The sequence below is a fragment of the Callithrix jacchus genome, chromosome 5 (assembly GCF_049354715.1).
Source record: "Callithrix jacchus isolate 240 chromosome 5, calJac240_pri, whole genome shotgun sequence".
NCBI lineage: Eukaryota > Metazoa > Chordata > Mammalia > Primates > Cebidae > Callithrix > Callithrix jacchus.
Window position 1 is genome coordinate 70,807,431 of NC_133506.1, and position 15,070 is coordinate 70,822,500.

Here is a 15,070-nt window from a genome sequence, read left to right on the forward strand (position 1 = left end):
GCGTGACCACGTGTATTAGCTCGTTTTCATACTGCTATGAAAAATAACTGCCGAAGGCCAGGCACGCTGGCTCACACCTGTAATCCCAGCACTTTGGGAGGCTGAGGCAGGTGGATCACCTGAGGTCAGGAGTTCAAGACCAGCCTGGCCAACATGGTGAAAGCCCGTCTCTACTAAAAATACAAAAATCAACCAGGCGTGGTGGTGCACACCTGGAATCCCAGCTACTTGGAGGGGCTGAGGGAGAATTCGGGAGGCAGAGTTTGCAGTGAACCAAGATCACACCACCATACTCCAGCCTGGGCAAGAGAGTGAGACTCCATCTCAGAAAAAACGCACACAAAAAAACAAAAAGAACTCCCTGAGATTGGGTAATTTATAAAGGAAAGAGGTTTAATTGACTCACAGTTCAGCATGGCTGTGGAGGCCTCGGGAAACTTACAATAGTGGCAGAAGGCATAGAGGAAGCAGGCACCTTTCTCACAGGGCGGCAGGAAGAAGTGCAAACCAAAGAGGAGAAGAGCAACTTATAAAATCATCAGCTCTCGTGAGAACTCATTCACTATCACGAGAATAGCATGCAGAAAACTGCCCGCATAGCCGGGCACAGTGGCTCAAGCCTGTAATCCCAGCACTTTGGGAGGCCGAGGCGGGTGGATCACAAGGTCAACAGATTGAGACCATCCTGGTCAACATGGTGAAACCCTGTCTCTACTAAAAAAAAATACAAAAAATTAGCTGGGCATGGTGGCATGTGCCTGTAATCCCAGCTACTCAGGAGGCTGAGGCAGGAGAATTGCCTGAACCCAGGAGGTGGAGGTTGAGGTGAGCCGAGACTGCGCCATTGCACTCCAGCCTGGGTAACAAGAGTGAAACTCTGTCTCAAAAAAAAAAAAAAAGAAAAGAAAACTGCCCACATGATTCAATGACCTCCACTGGTCTCTCCCTTGACACACAGGGACTATGGGGATTATAATTCAAGGTTGGGACAAAAGCCTAACCATGTCCCCATGTCTAGAACACAGCGATGATTCTCACTTATCTTCATGTGTCCCTGTCAGAGGCGTTTGAACCAGAGTGACTCCATCTTGAACAGGAGCTGGATAAAATGAGGCTGTGACCTGCTGGGCTGCATTCCCAGGAGGTCAGGCATTTTTAGTCACAGGATGAGATAGGAGGCCCACACAAGGGACAGGTCACAAGACCCTGCTGATAAAACAAAATGAGGTAAAGAAGCCAATAAGAATACGGGAAAACCAAGAGAGCAATGAAAGTGACTGCTGATCATCCTCACTGATCTTTTCTTCTTTTTCCTTTTTCAGCAGAGACAGGGTTTCACCATGTTGGCCATGCTGGTCTCAAACTCCTAATCTCAAGTTATCTGCCACCTCAGCTTCTCAAAGTGCTGGTATTACAGGTGTGAGCCACCGTGCCTGGCCTTACTGATCGTTATGCACTAATTATAATGCATTAGCATGCTAAGAGATGCTCGCACAACTGCCAGTTTACAAATGCCATGGCAACATCTGGAAGTTACCCTCCCTGGTCTAAAATGAAGCAGAACCCTCACTTCTGGGAAGTCCTCACCCCTTTCCTAGAAAACTCATGAATAATCCACCTCTTGTTTATTAGTATATGATCAAGACATAACCATAATAGCCCGACAGCAGCCCTGGGGGCTGCTCTGCCAGTCGAGTAGCCGTTCCTTTGTTTCTTTATTTCTCTTTTATTTATTTATTTTATAGAGATGGGGGCTCACTTTTTTGCCCAGGCTCAAATGATCCTCCTGCCTCAGCATCCCAAAGTGCTGGGATTACAGGCGTGAGCCATCGCGCCTGGCCCTTGTTTCCTTACTTCTCTAATAAACTTACTTTCACTCTACTCTGTGGACTCTCATTCTGAATTCTTTCTTGCCTGAGCTCCAAGAACTCTTTTTTGGGGTCTGGTTCAGAAACCTTTTTCAGTAACATTCCTATAGTGCTTGCCACAGAGCTGTGCTTAAAGAAAGCACCAGTTCCCGGCCTGCAGCTGCACTAAAAGAAGATGAGAGTGGTGCCTCTTACCCTGCCCAACACCATGCCCTCTGGCACATGGCGGATGGCCACTGGCAGTGATGGGATGGAACAAGCGCTCTGAGACTAGAGAGGAACACCCCAGAAACAGCTGAGGTCACAGGGTGAATGAAGGCAACTAAAGGAACAGAGGAAATGGGGGCCTCATGTAGGTGACCCCAGGGCAGCAGCTTGCCCCGCACTGTGTCCTCCAACACGCTCTGCCTCCTCCACCCACCCCCCCGACCCGCCACTCAGAAGCTAATGAGTTCTGGGCCTCTGCAAGGAGGTCAAAGCTGCATGAGGAGCCAGGGGGCGGCTTGCGGTTGTTTTGCGTTTTTTTGTTGTTATTGTTGTTTATTTGTTTGTTTGTTTGTTTTTGAGACAAGCTCTCACTCTGTCACCCAGGCTGGAGTGAAGTGGCATGGTCATGAGTCACTACAGCCTCTGTCTCCTGGGCTCAAGGGATCCTCCCATCTCAGCTTCCCAACTTGCTGGGACCACAAGTGCATGCCACCATGGCCAGCTTGTGACATGTAAAAAGCCCCATAAAACTGCATACCTCAACCATACCTCGGCTTTCTGTTGAAACTGCTCTCTATAACCCAAATGTGAACAAGTAATCAAGGACTGTGATCGCCACCCTACCCAGACAATGTGTAAACAAATGCTAATCTTGGCTTTTGTGAACCACTTAAGTATCAATCAGAATGTCAAATAGTCCCCTGGCCCTCGGAATGTCCGGAATCCCCTCACCCTCATCTCCGCCCAGAAGGTGATTTGCAGAATCCACTAGCCCGAGGAATGTCTGAAGCCCCTCACCCCCATCCCCGCCCCTCACCCTCACTCCCAAGGTAATTTTTATGAGTATAAAAGGTCTTGGCACCCTCCTTTCGGGGCCACGGGTTGGAGAGACGTGAGTCCTCCGTGGCCACCAGCAATAAAGACCCTGTAATTTGGCATACTTTTGTCTTGGTGCTAATTTTATACTCTATCCAATACTTCAAGCTAATTTTTTTTTTTTTTTTGAGATGGAGTTTCACTCTTTGTTTCCCAGGCTGGAGTGGCAGTGGCGCGATCTCAGCTCACTGCATCCTCTCCCTCCCGGGTCCAAGCGATTCTCCTGCCTCAGCCTCCTGAGTAGCTGGGGTTACAGGCGCACACTACCCCACCCAGCTAATTTTTGTATTTTTAGTAGAGACGGGGTTTTGCTATGTTGGCCAGGCTGGTCTCAAACTCCTGACCTCAGGTTATCTGCCCACCTCAGCCTCCCAAAGTGCTGGGATTACAGCCACGAGCCATTGCACCTGGCCAGGATGGCTTTTTTGAAAGTCAGGACAGGAAAGTTCAGAAAGGGGAAGAAGCTGGCTGTGGCCCTCCAGCAAGCTGGCAGCTGTCCCTTACCTGGCCCTGCATTCAGAACCTTCTTCCCAAGGCATCTTACAAGCGCCTCTTTGCTGCCTTGTGAGGGAGGCAGGAATTACTCTTCACTCTTATCAGATAAGAAAATCCAGATCCAGAGAGGTAGCTGAGGCTGTCTAAGGTCACGTGGGAGTCAGGAAGGGTCACAACTAAACCCAGGGCCACATGGTTCCAGCCTGGCTTTATTCCTGTTTGGAGACCCCCTGACCCCCACCCACCACTGGCCAGAGCCTGGCCCAGCTCTTAGGCCAGTGTCTTATTCCAAAACTGAGTGGCAGCAGCAGAGGTAGGAGGTACATTGGGGGAGGGGTAGCTGCCCCCAGATGCCAGGACATATGCCCTGGAGAAACTCTTGGGCTAGGGATAGCTGTGACACACACGCACATACCTTCAGCCCCTTGTCTCACCAACTCTGAACCAACTCAGGGCCCAGTGGGGGCTCACTCCACTAATCTGGAGCCTGGGCCCTGGCTCTACTTCTCTCTGCCCTGGGAACTCCATCTGCCTCCAGGGCCTCCCAAAGACACACAGGGAGAGTTCACTATTCTCTCTTCCTGTCTCCAGCGTCTGCAACAGCAAATCCTATCATTGCCGCTCCAAACTGTTCTCAAAGAGGAAGGCACCTCTATGGCTGGAATAGAAACTATCCCAAGCTACATAATACGGTTCAAGAACAGCCTGGTCAACATGGTGAAATTTTTCTATATTAAAAATACAAAAAATTAGTGGGGTATGGTGGTGGGTGCCTGTAATCCCAGCTACTCTGGAGGCTGAAGCAGGAGAACTCCTGGGAGGCAGACGTTGCAGTGAGCCAAGATCACATAATTGCACTCCAGCCTAGGCGACAAGACCAAGACGCCATACCAAAAAAAAAACAAAAACAAAAACGGTGTTGGGGGGGTAAACAGGGAGGGCAGGACAGGAAGTTTCCTGGAGGAAATGAGTGACCTGGAAGGCTGGGGCAGGGAAAATGCTTTCACAGAAGCAGGCCTGCGACATGGGGCTGAGCACGTTAGGCATGCACACAGAGGAATTGCAGGAGATGCCACCAGAGGAGGAAGGGGTCTGATGAAAAGCCTTGAGTTTCTGGCAAAGACTTGAGATTTCATGTTTAGTAGAATCAGAACTGCTTCGGGATGAGATCTCTTACCTCTGTCCCTCACTCTACGGCCTCTCTCCCTCTCTGCCTTAGGATTCCCATTGGTTCAATGAAGAGATAGGACCAAATGATTTATTTATGACATTCAAAAGACATCGTATTTCTAATACATAATGCAAGGTGCCCAAATATCCACATTCTCCCTTCATCATCAGAGAGCTTGAGATGGTTCATATGTAGGTTTGTTATATAACAAAAAGATAATCTGGCTGGGTACAATGGCTCACACCTGTAATTCCAACACTTTGAGAGACCAAAGTGGGTGAATTACTTGAGGTTAGGAGTTCAAGACCAGCCTGCTCAATATGGTGAAACCCTGTCGCTACTAAAAATACAAAATTAGCCAGGCCATGGTGGCATGTACCTGTAATCCCAGCTCCTTGGGAGGCTAAGGCAGGAGAATCACCTGAACCTGGGAGGAGGAGGTTGCAGTGAGCCAATATCGCACCATTACACTCCAGCCTGGGTGACAAGAGCAAAAATTCATCTCAAAAAAAAGATAATCCATTTATAAATTTTAAAAAGTTTTAAAAACAAAGAGCTTGCAATAGGCACACAGCCACTCAGCTGAAGACATCTTCTAGGTTGTCTTTCCAGGTGATGGGGCCATGAGACTAGGCTTTAACCAGTGGGCTGAGAGTTAGAGTGATTTTTGCCGTTCTGCTTTTAGGAATTGATGGCAGATTATATTTTTCAAAGGTGACCACAAAAATATCTCCTACCTCATGTGTGATTCTACAGTGGGGTCTATGTCCCCTCTTCCTAAATGTGAGGACACTTGTGACTGCTGTGACCAACAGAGTATGGGGTATGATGCCATGTGACTTCGGAAGCTGGGTCACAAAAGTGATTGTCACGAGTTAAATGGAGTCCCCCCTGAAATTCATACATTGAAGTCCTAACTCCTAGTACTTCAGAATGTGACCTTCTTTAGAAATGAGACTGGCCAGGCACAGTGGCTCATGCCTGTAATCGTAGCAATTTGGGAGGCCGAGATAGGCAGATCACGAGGTCAAGAGATTGAGACCATCCTGGCCAACACGGTGAAACCCTGTGAGCTGGGAATGGTGGCACACACCTGTAGTCCCAGCTATTCCGGATGCTGAGGCAGAAGAATTGCTTGAACCCAGGAGGCGGAGGTTGCAGTGAACCAAGATCGTGCCACTGCACTCCAGCCTGGTGCCTGGCAACACAGCAAGACTCCGTCTCAAAAAAAAAAAGAAATGGGATCACCACAGATATAATTAGTTAAGATGAGGTCATACGACAGCACGTGAGCCCCTAATCCCATAGGATTGGTCTCCTTTGAAAAGGGGAAATTTGGACACAGAAACAGACATGCACAGAGGGAAGACGATGTGAGGAGACACAGCTCAGACACCCACCTTCAAGGTAAGGAGAGAATTCTGGAACAGATCAGAAGGAACCAACTTGCCAACAGCACCTTCATTCACTCAGTCTGCGATTCTTTATTATGGCAGCCCCAGCAAATTAAACAGCAATATCACCTTCAACTGATTCTCTTGAAACACTGTAGTCAAGAGACAAGTTACCATATAAGTCCAACTACCCCAGAATATCAGGCTGGAGAGGCCACATGTAGGAACAAAGGTCAACAGCCCGGGCCGAACTCAGCCGGCACCAGCATGGGAATGAGTTTTCTCAGGCATCAGCCCAGTGGATCCTTTAGATAACTGCAACCCTGCTAACTTCTGACTATATATCCGCACCTGAGACTCAAAGCAAGAATTGCAGAGTCGCGCACTTCGTGATCCTAACCCACAAAATCCTGAGTGATATACAATGGTTGTTTGAAGCTGCCAAGTTTTAGGATAACTTATTATAAACATAGTAACCAGAGTGCCTACCTTTCCCTTCCCTCCCTCGCCACTGGCCGGGACACAGATGAGGTCATGGTGGGCTGTCTTCAGTCCTGTAAATGACATAGATGAGGGAGTGGGGAAGCCACAAATGAGGAGCCTGGGCTCTTGGATGCCCTTATGGAGCAGAGCTGCCAATTCCCCAGAGGCCATTCACATTTCATGGAAGAGAAATAAATTTCCATCTTGTTTAAACCACTGTTAATTCCATCTGTTTTTTTTTTAAGCCAAATCAGTATCCTAGTAATATGATATACACAAAACTAACAGCTCAGTGTCTAGCACATAAATAAATGCCTTTTGGAAAAGGTAATTATTGCTATTGTCATTATCATGATACTAATAATAATTATTAATAATATTATTGCCCTACACTGCTCAACATGCCTCAAAATGAACATGAGGTGGACCCATGTCACTGATGGTCAATGAGACACATCAAGCTGAGCAGAAATTGTCTGTGGTCATACCTAATTCACACCAGGTCTCTCTTCCATCTGCCTTAAACTGACTACAGTTCTCCCAGGCAGACCAACAGACAGGGGATCATGGACACCAACTCACAGACACATCCTCCCACTCCCGACCCACACAATGAACCAAAGCTCCCAGCAGCCACTGCGTGCTCCCGTCACACCTGTCCTGTTGCAGGAGAGAAGACAGAAGGCAAAACAGATAGAAAGTGGGTTAGAGATAATAATGAGTGTGGAAAGAGAGCCAAAGAAACTTACTCCCAAGAAATCAGGCAAGGCTTCCAGGAGGAGGTGACCACTATTCTGAGAGTATCTGCCAGGCTGAAGAGAGAGAAAGGGTTCTGCAAGCAGGGCAAGTGGCCTGGGCAAAGGCACAGAGCACCAGAATCCACATAGCTGGTGACCTACCCCTTCCTCCTCTGCCTCACCCTTTCAGCTCTACCTCAGGGAGGCTGAAGGGCAGCACAGGGGAGGGTGGGTGTCAGAGCCCTGTGGCCCCCAAGGGACCGGGGCCCAACAGGGACCTCCTCTGCAGCTATGGCAGTCAGCTTTAGACTATTCTCTCCTTCCAGAACCATTGAACTGCAAATAGTGCTTAAAAATCCTGATCGTTGCATGGATGCCCTCAGCCTTCCTGTCCTTTTTACCCTTTCTGGGTCAGGGGCTTTGACCTCAATCTGATTTTCCCCCTCATCTCCTAGTCCCCTGCTTCAGTTTCGGGCAGGTTTTGCTGAACTGGAGGCCCAGGAGAGAGCCAACAGATACAGGAGGCTGTGTCCGAGGAAGGAGACATAGGCCCTTCCTTTCTGAGGCCCAGGGAGGGAGACAGGACAGAGGCATAGACAGAACTCTCCGTGAACAGAGCAGAGGCCCCGAGAGCTGGGCAGCCAGAGAGGGCAGGAAGAGTGCAATTGGGCAATCAAGGCAAACCTCTTGGAGGAAAGGGGAAGGGAAGGGTGGATGTCAGGGGAGATCAGCATGCAGGTGGGCTCTGGAACAGGTGCAGAGTGGTGAGGGATTCGAGCTGGACTCCAGTTTAAACATCCACAGCGCCTTTAGGCTTCAGTAGCTAGTCCAAGGGAGGAGGGTACCCGGGAGGGTGTCCCTATGGCCTTGTCACTAGGAAAGGACTGTTAGTGATTTATCCACTCAGTGTGAATTCAGCAAGATGGGGAGGGTGGTTTCTTAGGGATAGGGCAGCCTCCACACTCCCCTCCCATTGCTCCTCTGCTCCCGGAAAGGGGGACGGCAGAAATGACCTGCCTCTCAGCCAGCACACACACAGCCATCTCACTCCCACATGGCTCATCCTCCACTGCCCCATTTCGGACCACACTTCACCACCAGCCACTCCAGCCCTGGGCACTAGTAATACAGCTCCTAGGGAAGCGCCCGGGTGTGTTGGTGCCCGCCCCGCCCCCCCCCACCGTCTTTGGCTTCACGGGGTAAGGGAGGGACAGCCCTGTCCCCATCTACTCTCCTAGGCTGCCAGCAGACTCCTATCCACTCTCCCCGCCCCTTCTTCCCCGAGCTCCATCCACCCCTGTCCCCACTCTACCAGAATTCCTTCCAGCAGTCCCTGGTCTGGGCGCTGTCCAGCTCCAGGCTGGGTGATCGAGTCTTCCCTGAGCTCAGAGCAGAGGGAACCCCGCCGCCCGCCCCAGCCTTGTCCTGGAGCGCCTCTGTCCGAGTGGGTTTTCTCTTCCCTGACCCCCACGCCTCCACCCTCCACTTCCAGCGGACGCCACCTCCACTAAGGAGAAAGGAAAAGAAATACAAAGGCACACATTCCGTTTCTGTAGAGTTTGCTCTTTATTTTAGGACCAGGGAAGGACTACATACAGCCCTCCAGCCCAGGGGGCGGGGGCAACGAGACGCAAACGAAGGGCCGCACCCGAACCCAGACCAGACGCCGCTATCGGGAGGAGGAATCCGGGTTTCTGGGTTCCGGAGTGCATATGCAAATGAGGAGGGCGTGGTCGGCAGAACTCCCAGGAGGCCTCGGGTGTCCTCACCACTGGTCTGCGCCCTTTGACCTGGACAAGCAAAGGAAAAGGAATTGGATCTGGGGAGGCGAGCCTAGGAGACTTCGTAAACGAAGTTGCCAGAGTGGGGCCGGGCCGCGCTCTCAGAAGCAGGATGTGTGGTGAAGGGGGCGCTTTTACCGCGACCTGACGTAGCGGTCCTCGCCGTCGGGGAAGAACGTTTTGGCTAGGAGCGCTTCCGGGCTGTCTCGTTTCCCATACCTGGGGGCGGGGCGGGGAGGGAGGGCGTGGTCAGACCTGGCCACGCCCCCAGGTGGAGCGGGGCCGCAGGTGAGAGTCCCAGGGGTCCCGCTGCGCCCGCTCCGCTCCTGCGCTCACCGCTGCCGGGTGACCAGGTTGAGGTAGTGGCGCAGGGAGGCGTAGTAGCGACTCAGCTCCTCCGGGGAGGCGTCTTCGCCGGGAGCCTCCGGTTTGATGGGGTAGGCATCGACAATCGCCCCCAGGCAGACAAGCAGGGCCAGAAGCACTGTGACCAAGGCGGGCCACGGCCTGCGCACCAACACCATCTGGGAAGGCGACACTGGGGCGTGGGTCATTCCGAGCCTCGACGCTTCACGGCAGGAGGCTGCGGCTGCCGTCTGGGCAGCGCTCCAGCGCTCTCCCTGTGGCTGGTGCCTGACCAAGGCACCTGTGTGTTCTCAGGCACTGCACCTGATTCAGTTTCCTCATCTGTCAGAGGGGCGTTAAGCTCTGCCTGCCTCCCCACCCCACCCCCGCTGCTGCCCAGAGAGGTAGATGGAAGAAGAGGGCTCTGCTGTCAACGGGACTCCTGGCCTCCTTCCCGTCTCCGATGGCCCCCTCCAATCCAGTTTCCCACCAGTCACCCCCGGCTGCCACCACCCCAGCCTCAGTTTCCCCACAAAACAGCCTGGGTTTCCCGGGACCAGACCATGCTTGAGCCCCCAGCCGCTTACAGCGATAGCTCGTGAAGCAGATGAGCAAGAGATGGAAGGCGAGGGAAGTCCCAAGGGCTGCACTCCCGCAGGTCAAGCCGAGGTCTCCTCTGCTCAGCGCTTTCCTTGCGGGGCTTATATCCCCGCCTGGAAAGGGAGGGGGAGTATCAGGAGGAGGGGGAGCCAGCAGGGCGTGGGCCCTTCTTCCTCCCTCCTTCCACCCCGCCAGATCACTGAGCTTATACCCAGCCAGTACGTGAGTTTATAACCAGCCAACACCCCGCAAGAGCTCAGGGGGCAGCTGCCATGCTCAGATTCGGGGTCCCATTGGATGGGTTACCCAGCATGAACCCATGTTCACCCCACAGCCCCCAGTGGCAGGTCTAGCCTCCCGAGGAAGTGAAGTGGTTGGAGCTAGACTCCTGGGCAGGCCCTAGGACCAGGATTGAGATTCTATCTTCCCTAGCCTGTCAGTTAGTGGGAGTAGAGTGGGAGTGTGGACACATTTCCTGTGGGACCTATGTCCTCTCTTTCCAAAAGACAACCCTTTTCAGCCTCTGCTCAGTAATACCGTGAAGAAGGGCTGAGGACTGACAGGACCTCTGGGGGAAAGTCTTTCTCCTGGAGGCAGGGGTGGGAGCACATGACCTTGGCTCCTAACATGCAGTTTATGTGTCCTGGGGTACCGGCCCTTCTGAACACTCCATTGTGTCCTCTCTACTAAAGAGCTGGAAAAGAGGCAGGAGGAGGCAGAACAGAAGCCAGTCCCCCCCCAACCAGAGGCAGCTGAGTCGGCCACCTGTGTATCCAGCCTGGCACACACAGACCCCGGTCCAGCCATGCGTGGCATACAGCCCCCTCCCAAGGCAGAGTCTCTTCACCCCTATGCAGGCGTCATTCAGGGCACAGATGTTTTCTGGGCCTGAGTGATGCCAAGGATTCCCAGGCACATGCCACTGTCCCCAGCCCATGCCAGTCTCCACTGGGCTCTGAAGCCCAGATCCTTTGAAGGAAAGGACTCGTGTTTATTAAGCACCTATCTGCACCAGGTGGTGCATAATTTCAAGCATCACAAGACGGTGAGGTGAGTTTATCTCCATTTTCCAGATGAGCAAACTGAAGCTTTGAGAGGTGATAGAGCAGCCAAGCTCACCCACGATTCACACAGGAAAAGGAGGGTGAGGCAGATCGCAGGAAGAGGACCTCTCCGTCATGAGGGCAGAAAGGCTGAGCACCTGGAGTAGCCATGGGGCACCAGAGGCAGGCCTGGGAGCAGAGACCCAAAGACTGAGTCTGGGGCCCACCACCCACTCTGAGAGGCCAGGGCAGGGGAAGGGCCTCCAGACTGCCAACTCCCTCAAACCCACCCCTTCTCTCCTGGAGGAGAGAAGGCTGTGCGAAGGTCTCCCCATAAAGCCCTTCCAGCTTCCTCTCCCTGGCCTGGCCAGACCTCCAGTACTTCTAGATGTCCCATCAGCATCCCCTTGGTTCTGAGCCAGCTCCTCTAACCCCAGGACAGATGGCTGTGGGTGCTATTTTTAGAGCTCTCCTGAGATGGGGAGTTCAGGGCTCCTGCAGTCACCCTTTTATGAGTTCAATCACCTGCATTCTCCGGAAATGGCTGCTTATCAGCCAGTGAGGCCCCATGGGACTGTACATCCCAGGAAGCACCAGGGTGCCCTGCTGAGCATGGAGGTGGAAGAGGACACCAGGACAAGGGGACATAGATCCTGCCCTTGGAGGGAGGAGAAAAAGCATTCTTCTTAGGGAGCCCTCATCCAAGGGGCAAGGCACAACCCTGTCCTTGAAGAACCCCAGTCTCAAAGGAGAGATGTGGCCATGTAGTAGAGGAGCCCCAGTCTGAGGGGTTCCCAGAACATAGATACAGAGCGACAGAGATAGACTTTGTCCTGTTGGGAGGGGAGACAGCAGAAATCAAAGAATTTCACTCCTGTGGGAAGACAAGAGACAGGTGCTCACCCTAGGATGGAGGGGGCAGCAGGGGTTGGTTAGGACATCTGTGATCCCAGGGGTCAGGGCCCAGAGAAGGACCCTGAAGGGGGCAAGGATACTAGAGAGTAGGGGGCTGTTTGCTCTTCCGACCCTGCAGCACTAACCATGGAGGTGATGGGTTTCTAGAACACCGATTCGGGGCAAAGAGATGGAGACTGTGAGATGTCCAGGGAATCTGACATCTGGAACCCGTCATGTCCTGGAATCCCATCATGTCTTGGGGTATGTGGGGTCCAAGGACAGATGGGAAGAGAGGAGAGACATTGTAGAAGCTAGAGGGCATGGAGTGGCCTGAATTCGGGCTACAACCTCTGAAAAAGTCACTTCCTCATTTATAGCCAAAGTAAATGGGCCCCTAGGTGGTCTCAGTGTGTACCAGGAGCCAGCCTCACACATCCCTGCAAACCGTCTCTATCCATCATACTCCCTTCCTCTAATCTCAGTCCCCAATTACAGGGCAAGCTGATTATTTCATTAATCACCACCTCCTCATTGAAGAGCTTATTAACTTGTTGATTAGCGATGAGGATGCCTCAGCCTTCGATCAGTGGGCTCAGCCACCCCCTCATCCATACACCCACACCCATCATTAATGCATGACTCAGGGCTGTGAGACTTGTCTGGGGTGTGGGGGGCTAACAACTCTGACGGGGGGGAAACTTCGGAAACAATTGTTTTTTGTAGATGTGAGACCAGGATCTACCTCCAATTTGTCCTTGAAGGGTAGGGGACAGAAGCAAAGGGCTCCCTGGGTCCCCATTCTCAGAGCACCTTTCAAGGCCACTCCAAGTCAGTGAGACCATGGACCTGGACCCCAGCCACCAACCATTCCCCTTGTCCAGTGGGTTCAAGGGCCACTCATCAAGATGGTGTGGCCTCTGCCACATCACCCCATCATCCACCCAGCTGTACCCACTCCCCACAAAAAAGACCTCTCTTTGATTACCATGCACTGTGCAGCACTGGTCCACTGCCTTCCACCCTCAGGCATTTTCTCACACCAAGGTTCCTGTAAACAGCAGGTTGTTATAAACCAAGAGTAATTCAATCCTCATTCAATAAGCACTCATTAAGTCTCTGCTGTGGGCCAGGCACTGATCTAGACACTGGGATAGAACAACAGACAAACGGGCAAAATCCTTGCCCACATCGATCTCACATTGTAGTGACAGGAAATAGAAAATAAATAAATAAATATGGAGGCCAGGTGCAGTGGCTCCCAGCACTTTGGGAGGCAGAGGCAGGTAGATTATCTGAGGTCAGGAGTTAGAGACCAGCCTGGTCAACATGGTGAAACCCCCTTTCTACTAAAAATACAAAAATTAGCCAGGCACACTGGCACATGCCTGTAACCCAGCTACTCGGGAAACTGAGGCAGTAGAATGGTGCCACTGCACCCCAGCCTGGGTGACAGAATGAGACTCTGTCTCGAATGAATGAATGAATGAATGAGCATGGAATATGTCTGATAAGCACTATAGAAAAAAAATCAGAGCCACGTGTAGTGGCTCACCTCTGTAATCCCAGTGCACTGGGAGACCATGGTAGGAGGATCACTTGAGCCCAGGAAGGGAGGAAGCAAACCGTGAAGCTACATTGGGAAGGGTGGAGGGGGAGAGGGTGTATGAAACAGCGATGCCAAGAAGGAAGCGATTTTCATGTTTTATGGTGGGAGTTCTCCTAGGAGCCCTCCCTCTTAGCTGAACCTTCTGCAAAACACAGTAACAAATACCTGTGGCCTGGTGCACATGCCAAGACTCAGCCTTCACTCTAGAGCAGAGGTAGGTAAATTCTTTCTGTAAAGGACCCGAGAGTAGATCTTTTAGGCTTGTGGTCCATACAATCTCTGTTGACACTGTTAGGCTCAGCCAATGTAGCTTGAAAGCAGCCACTGAATATATCAAAAAAAGAATGGGCATGGTGGTGCTTCAGTAAATCTTTAACATCTTTACAGATGTTAGTTTGAATTTCACATAATTTTCATGTCATAACATTTTTGGGGGTTTATTTCAACTGCTTACAGATTCAACCACTTTTAAATTATTTTTATTATTATTGAGCTCAAGGGGTCCTCTGGCCTCAGTCACCCAAAATGCTGAGGTTATATGCATGAGCCACTGTGCCTGGCCTAAAAGGCACTTTTTTTTTTTTTTTTAATAGAGTCTTGCTGTGTCACCCAGGCTGGAGTGCAGCAGCGTCATCTCAGCTTATTACAACCTCTGCCTCCTGAGTTCAAAAGATTCTCCTGACTCAACCTCCTGAGTAGCTGGGGTTACAAGCATGCACCACCACACCCAGCCAATTTTTGAATTTTTAGTAGAGACGGGTTTCACCATGTTAGCCAGGCTGGTCTCGAACTCCTGACCTCAAGTGATCCGCCTGCCTTGGCCTCTCAAAGTGCTGGGATTATAAGTGTGAGCTGCCAGTCCCTAAAACACATTTTAACCCACAGAATGTACAAAAGCAGGCCCACAGGGCCAGAGTTTGCTGACCTCTGGGCTAGAAAAGCAAGAACTCAGCTACTTCTGGGTTGAGTTGTCTGTTTACCAAGAGTCTGTCAGATGTGTCCCTAGTTTGTTTATGCCAGGTGTGTTTGTCATTGTAATCCTAGAATTAAATATTATAGAAATTGATGAAATATGAGTGCATAAAGAATTGTTTCCCTGCAAACTACGCTACATCCTTTGAAAGCAATACTCAATGAGAGTTGCTGACATGTTGAATTAGATGTGAAAGATAAACTATTCAGGGAAAACCCTAAAAATCTAGAAGTATGCTATATCACATTGCTTCACCAGGGTCTTTAAGTTTAAAGAAATTGGAAATAATAGGTGATTAATTCTAGGATTGTGGATGTGATTTATGCAAGAAAATCAAAGGGGGATTTGAGTCAAGATCCTCAAAGAAAAATTAGTGCCTGAATGTGAATTTTTATGTTTGAGGTCGAAGCAAAGTGACTAAGACCTGTATGTGTCTGCTTTTATGACTGCCCACTTAAACTGACTTTTTCAAGGCTGGTCAATAACTCAGACCTGCTTAGGGCTTCTCCATTACTTTATATTTTTCCAATATAGTTTGAATGTTTTACAGGATATTTCTATTTAATGGCTTAAATAACAACCAAGAAATCTTTA

At 50.9% G+C, this 15,070-nt stretch overlaps 1 protein-coding gene across 3 annotated transcripts; it reads right to left on the reverse strand.

Annotated features, from left to right (window-relative positions):
- Positions 1–8,778: 8,778 nt before the first annotated feature.
- Positions 8,779–10,035, reverse strand: PYY (peptide YY). 3 transcript variants are annotated; one of them, XM_002748041.6, is made up of 4 exons: positions 9,945–10,035; positions 9,349–9,536; positions 9,151–9,231; positions 8,779–9,021 (listed from the first exon to the last, which is right to left on the reverse strand). In XM_002748041.6, the coding sequence occupies exons 2-4, from the start codon at positions 9,534–9,536 to the stop codon at positions 8,997–8,999; spliced, it is 294 nt and encodes a 97-aa protein (XP_002748087.2). In that variant the 5' UTR covers positions 9,945–10,035; the 3' UTR covers positions 8,779–8,996. The 3 variants fall into 3 exon arrangements, with proteins under 3 accessions (XP_002748087.2, XP_078231663.1, XP_078231664.1); XM_078375537.1 differs by having other exon boundaries at positions 9,349–9,550; XM_078375538.1 differs by lacking the exon at positions 8,779–9,021 and having other exon boundaries at positions 9,147–9,231.
- Between the last annotated feature and the right edge of the window lie 5,035 nt (positions 10,036–15,070).